Here is a 6,797-nt window from a genome sequence, read left to right on the forward strand (position 1 = left end):
GTTGCAAAATATATTATTTCACATTCACAGACAGACTGTACAATAGCATAATAATACAGGCATTGTGTGTTTCTCAGCTCTTCTTGAATGAGAATAAGTATTAGATTCTTATGAAAATAGTTAATACATTTAGCTCTCACATCTTTATTTTAGTGTCAATATTGATTTTCCATCATTTTAAAGCGTCACGCGAATGCGTTCTGACGTCAGCAGAGTCTCCTCCCACTCGCGGAGCGCGCACATTCCTTTTGTCCAAGATGGCGGAGTAGATACAGCTGAGGCGACGCTAATGTTTGTAGTTTTATTTTTATCGGTGAAATTCAACATCCAGGCGAACATTTTTCCGTGCAAACGTTAGTTAAAGTCCTCCTCACGGATGTGCAAAATCTCCTGGAGCCGTGAGATTTCACCTCGGAGCTGATTTTATATTTTTGCTGGGGGAGCATCACTGTAAAATGAAGCGGCAGGCCGAGCGCGACGCGAGTCCGTCCAGAGCGCTCACCAAACGCGTCCGCGAGCGAGACCGAGAGCGCGAACCGAACCCGCCGCTCGCGCTTTTGCTTGCAGAGAGCCGAAACTATCATAAACGAAGCCGCAGCCGAGAGCGGGAAAAACCGCGGGTCCGTGAGGAGAGAGAGAGTCTGCATCACCGCCCGCATCATGAACTGGGTCTGCTGGGTCGAGCCCCCCTCCGAACCACCTCAGTCCTGCCTAAAGGTAAGACACCATCCACAGAAACAGTGGGTACACGACTAGAATACAAGACACTACTTATCAGCAACCTTGGATCTCAGCTTTCTGATGAACATGTGGAGGACGGACTGTTTCATGAGTTTAAAAAGTTTGGAGATGTGAGCGTCAAGCTTTCTCATACGCCTGAACTGGGTCGCATCGCCTATGTCAACTTTAGACACACGGAAACTGCACGGGAAGCACGTCATGCCAAAACCAGGTTGGTGTTATATGATCGTCCACTCAAAGTTGAACCCATGTATATGCGGCGTCGCAGTGTCACCCCTCCAGATGTTAGTTATGTATCTCTGCACAGTGCTGCCTACACCTACAGACAGCGGTCCCTGTCACCTGGTGCCGGGGGTAGCGCCCTTCGAGAAATGAGACCTAGGCACTACGTTGATGGCATAGGACTCAGCAGGGACCGTGTTTTGGACTATTACAGCGCTTTGGAGGAGAGGAGCCGTGCATATGCGTATCAGCTTCCCGAGGAGGACTTAAAACCAGAGGACGATCAGAGAGCCACAAGAAACTTGTTCATCGGCAACTTGGATCATAATATTTCTGAGGTGGAACTACGACAAGGATTTGACAAGTATGGAATTATTGAAGAAGTCGTTATCAAGCGCCCCGCTCGTGGACAAGGGGGTGCGTATGCTTTTCTTAAATTTCAGAACTTGGATATGGCTCACCGGGCTAAAGTGGCCATGCAGGGACGTATGATTAACGGCAACCCGATTAAGATTGGATACGGGAAAGCCAATCCGACCACTCGGCTCTGGGTGGGCGGACTTGGCCCGAATACATCGCTGGCTGCTTTAGCCCGCGAGTTTGATCGCTTTGGGAGTATTCGCACCATTGACTATGTGAAAGGAGATAATTTTGCTTACATTCATTATGAGAGCCTGGATGCAGCCCAGGCCGCTTGCGCGCAAATGCGTGGCTTTCCTCTGGGTGGTCCGAACCGTAGGCTACGTGTGGATTTTGCTAAGGCAGAGGAGACGAGGGCATACCCTCAGCAGTACCAGCCGCCTTTGCTCCCGCCTCCACATTATGATATTCTCGCTGATGGTTACGGACGCCACCGCAGCCTAGAGAGAGAGCTTAGAACGAGAGCCCGCTCACCATCACACCCTCTGTTCGCCGAGCGAGAAAGAGAGCGCCTTTCGGACCGGGACTGGAGTCCGCCGAAAGGACTAGAGCGGCGGGCAAACCCGGAAGCATTTGGGCGGGTCAGGCAGCGCAGTCGCAGTCGTAGCCGCAGCAGGGAGCGCTGGATGAAGGAGCGAGACCTAGAACGTGGGGTGGGGAAAAACTGGGAGGAGCGGCGCAAGCGAAGGAGCCTCAGCCCCAATGACCGTCCCACCGAGGAGCGCGGAAGGTCAAAGCTCAGAGGAGGGGCGCCATCCACTCCTGAAGACAGCCCGGACCGGGGCCGCGGCCGTCTTCCGGACTCCACCTCAGAACCCCTTGATCACACCCCTGACATCAGCAGACACTCCAGCGATGAACGTCCTGCACAGGACGAATCTTTGCATCCGAGGAAGGATGAGCGTGATCGCAACCACCGCAAAAGTGAGAGCGACCCCGACTCCCAGACGGACAAGTCCAAATCTGATTCCAAAAAGCCCAGCACGCTCTCTGAATATGCCCAGACATTGAGTCGCGTGTGGCACGGTTCTCTCGTTCTTAAGAACAGCTGCTTCCCCACAAACATGCACATGCTCGAGGGAGGAGCGAGCTTTCTCCAATCCCTCATGAGAGACAACCAAGCAGGTGGCTCCAAGATCACGCAGCTTAAAATTGCTCAGCGGCTGAGGTTGGATCAGCCCAAACTGGATGAGGTGACACGTCGCATCAAACTAGGCAGCCCGGACAGCTACGCTGTGCTCCTTGCCGTCCAGGGACCCATGGACCGCGACGCCCCTCCTCCAGAACCAGGCCTTCAGCAGCGCCTTCTCCGCAACCTGGTGACGTACCTCAGGAACAAGCAGGCAGCAGGGGTCATCGGCTTGCCCCTCGGCGGCCCCAAAGAGCGAGAAATGGGGGGCATGCTGTACGCCTTCCCTCCATGTGACTTCTCACAACAGTATCTCCAGACTGCTCTGAAAACTCTTGGCAAACTTGAGGAGGAGCACCTGGTCATCGTGGTTGTTAAAGACTCACCTTAACACTTCAAATCCAACTCTCTTGAACCACACAGATTTTTTGCCTTTTATGATTTTAGGATGGATGTACCTTTTTATTTTAATACTTCCACACAGTCCACATGATCATCATTCCCTTCTTAAAATGTTTTAAAATTGAATAGCATCCCAGAGAAGTTGTTTTATAAACATACAAATGAGGTTTTTTTTTCTCTCAGCTGTGTTCAAAATTTTCCATTGTATCCTACTTAAAAATGTGTTTTATATATTTGCATGCACAAAGCAATTTGACGAAGCTCCCTTCCGGTGGCTCGCTATAATAGGTGCAAAACATACTGGGCCTCAAACAGAATGAATTTGTGTAAATTGTTTGTAAATGCATTTGTTATTGAATTGTAGCATTCAATTCACTCTAACAGTTTACGTAAAAAATGTTTATGAAATGTCAATTTCTGTTGACCGGAATTCAAGTATGATATTTTGTTTGTGGCTTTTTACTCCGTATCACATTCAGTAACAGTTCTTCACTACCATATTACATACATTATATGTTTCGCAAAAATCAGATTAAAAGGATAGTTCGCCCAAAAATGAAAATTCTGTCATCATTTACTCGCCCTCAAGTTGTTCCAATTCTGTATAAATGTCTTTGTTCTACTGAACACAAAGGAAGATATTTTGAAGAAAGTTTGTAACCAGTCCGTTTTGGGACACCATTGACTTCCATAGTAGGAAAAAAATACTATGGAAGTCAATGGTGTCCCAAAACTGTTCAGTTTCCCACATTCTTCAAAATATCTTCTTTTGTGTTTAACGGAACAAAGAAATTTATATAGGGTTTGGAACAACCTGAAGCTGAGTAAATTATGACAGAATTGTCATTTTTGGGTGAACTATCCCTTTAAGGCCCTAAAATGATTTTCAGAAATAAAACGGTGCTTGACGAGGCAGTATGTTCGGTTCAGATGAGGCGTTTGTGTCATAATGTTGGCTTCTACCTCTTTAACCATGTAACACATCAGGTATGTTTGACAAAATGAAGAGAGTCTTTGAGCCCATTGCATTTTTATTGTATGTTGTTTTAAATATGCACTTGCAGCACTAACAGAAAGGTCATGTGACTGTACATGTTACTTACTGAACAAGTACTGTACTGATCCAAACACACTAATGTTTTAAACATTACGAACACTACGGTTTAAGCTCGTGTTTGTTTGTATGCAGTAATGTCTTGTTTTTCATCTGCCCTCCACTGAATGACTATTTGCCAAGTCATTTAAAGCAACACACATCTAAAACAAGTGCTGTTCTGAAAGTGTTTTTTTTTTTTTTTTGTGATTTGATTTTCATAATAATGTATAAACCTGAAACAAGTGTTATTTTTAGATTTTAGTTTATAATGATGGGGTTTGAAGGTCCACCTGCCAACACTACAACCATTTGCACTGAACAGTAATTTTCCATGGTTTATTTTTAATCATATTCTTTTGTTTTCTCTTTTAACACTCCTTTTTGTAATACTTTTATAGAAAAGTCTTTTTTCTGTCTGTATGCAAAACCTGTATGACATAAAAAAGTAAACATTTCATGTGCTTGTTTTTAAAACCATACCTCCTGTCATTATTTGCAAAACTGTGCATTCAGTGTTTAGCGATATGTAATGAAAATGAACGGCCAATAACCTGTCTCCATAGTTACCTCTCCATCTCAGTCCTGCCTACAAAACAAGTTGTGAAGGTTAAAGTGGTAACCAGGCAACTACATCCATCATTAAAAAAAAGATTCCAGAGTTCAAATGAGGCTTGACTGTGAAGCACTTTGTAATAACCACTAGGTGGCAGTGTGGTCAAAGAAAAACAATATTAACTTAATCTATGAAACCAGCGAGTTCCTGCTGTGCAAGTGGGAAGTTGCTTTAGGGGAAACAGTCAGTGCGGTGCATATTAAATGCTTGCTGAGACATTGTTGCTGCTTTGAACAGACTTAAAAGCGGTCTTCATTTAGTTTCACTCTATGCCAGTATGCAAATGAAGTAGTTTGCGTGCGATATTTATGCTGTTTAATATATAGATCTGCATGACGCTGGAAGATTAACCAGCCTTGTTAATTATTTATAATGTAGTGAGTGACTGTACTTCAGACTAACACTTAATTAGCTAATTTCTCAATGTCAGAATGAGAGAATCTACACTGATCAAGCCACAGTAGTCCAGTCTGTCAAATCCTGACATCTCCCAACGCTTTCCTGCTGACCAACTATCTGTACAGAAAGGCTTTAGAGTTGCTTAATTGACTGAACCGCCTGCTCTCAAGGTGACAGGTAATTTTAAATTGGCCATTTATACAGCTTTTTGTGTTTGCGCTTGTCAACCTGCCAACAGCTGGTGTAATTTGAACAGGCCACTGATATCTGTTGTTGGAGAACTGTGATTCATCAGTTAATATATGATGTTGGCCTGAATCGCAGCTCTCATATTTGACTGTTATATTTTGAATTTGTCTGAAAGCACTTTAATGGAATCCTGATAAACTGCCAAATGTCTTAAATGTCTAAACTATATAATGTCTTATACACTTGATCAAAAATACAGAAAAAAAAAAAAAAAACAGTACTATTGTGAAATATTATTTATTGTGAAATATTATTGAAGATAATGGTTTTCTATTTTAATATACTTTAAATGTTTATTTCTGTGATCAAAGCTGAATTGTCAGCATCATTACTCCAGTCTTCAATGTCACATGATCCTTCAGAAATCATTGTAATATGCCGATTTATTATCAATGTTGGAAACAGTTGTGCTGCTTAATATTTTTTTATAACCTGTGATACATTTTTCAGGATTCTTTGATGAATAAAAAGCTAAAAGTAAGGACTTGCATTGTTAGTAAAGATTTCTATTTTGATTAAATGCTGATCTTTTTTTTACTTTTTATTCAATGAATCCTGAAAAAAAAGTATCACAGGTTGAAAAATATTAAGCAACACAACTGTTTCCAATATTAATAATAACTGAGTATCAAATCGGCATATTATAATGATTTCTGAAGGATCATGTGACACTGAAGTCTGGAGTAATGGATGATAAATTCAGCTTTGCATCACAGAAATAAATTAGAAATAGAAAACCATTATTTTAAATTGTAATATTTCACAATATTACTGTTTTTTTTTTTTCTGTATTTTTGATCAAATAAATGCAGGCTTAATGAGCATAAAGACTTCTTTCAAACACACACACACACACACATATATATGTGTGTGTGTGTATATATATATATATATATATATATATAGGTTTCATTAAAACATTATTGGGCTAATTGTAATTGGGGATGTTAATGAAAGCTAAAATAGTTTTTTAAAATGTTTTTTAGGCATAATTCTTTTTTGAATCATCCAAATCAAACATGAAAAACATATCTTTAAACCTTTTTCAAAGATTTTAAGACAATTTAGTTGGATAGACTGAATTTTTAACACAACTATTTGTCATAGATGCCTTTTTTTTTTTTTTTTTTACTTTTGTGACATTGATGGATCCTTTGAAGCAGCACTTGAAAGGATTTTTAAGAAAGCATCTTTCCATGGTGTGCTGAGCCAGCAGCTCGTCTGACCTGTATGTGTCTGATCGCTTTAGTTTGCGCTATTGCACTTGAATACATTAACGTCCACAATTCACCTCAAAACAGTAATATAATATTAAACGCAACTGTGAGTTGTGTTGTTGATTTTTCTAACTTGAAAGGCCACATCTAGTTCTTTCAGGTGCAGCATGAATCGTTTGGCCAAAAAACAATTCAAACCAACAAAATAACCTTGCTCAGGTAACAGATTTTCAAATGTTCACATAAAAAATGTACCAACTACAACTGAAATCTCAAGTAGCACAAGGTTATTTATTTACAAGCACGTGA

The 6,797-nt window shown here is 41.6% G+C and overlaps 1 protein-coding gene across 1 annotated transcript; it reads left to right on the forward strand.

The window, feature by feature from the left end:
• Positions 1-178: 178 nt before the first annotated feature.
• Positions 179-4,484, forward strand: rbm15b (RNA binding motif protein 15B). The gene has a single exon (XM_051909732.1). It carries the CDS (start codon positions 456-458, stop codon positions 2,901-2,903), a length of 2,448 nt encoding a protein of 815 aa, XP_051765692.1. The 5' UTR covers positions 179-455; the 3' UTR covers positions 2,904-4,484.
• The last annotated feature ends 2,313 nt before the right edge of the window (positions 4,485-6,797 follow it).

Source organism: Ctenopharyngodon idella, chromosome 10, assembly GCF_019924925.1.
Source record: "Ctenopharyngodon idella isolate HZGC_01 chromosome 10, HZGC01, whole genome shotgun sequence".
Classification (NCBI taxonomy): domain Eukaryota; kingdom Metazoa; phylum Chordata; class Actinopteri; order Cypriniformes; family Xenocyprididae; genus Ctenopharyngodon; species Ctenopharyngodon idella.

What these genes read in the sequence shown, in the direction of transcription:
- rbm15b (XM_051909732.1), top strand. Translation starts at nt 456, where the DNA reads ATGAAGCGGCAGGCCGAGCGCGACGCGAGTCCGTCCAGAGCGCTCACC.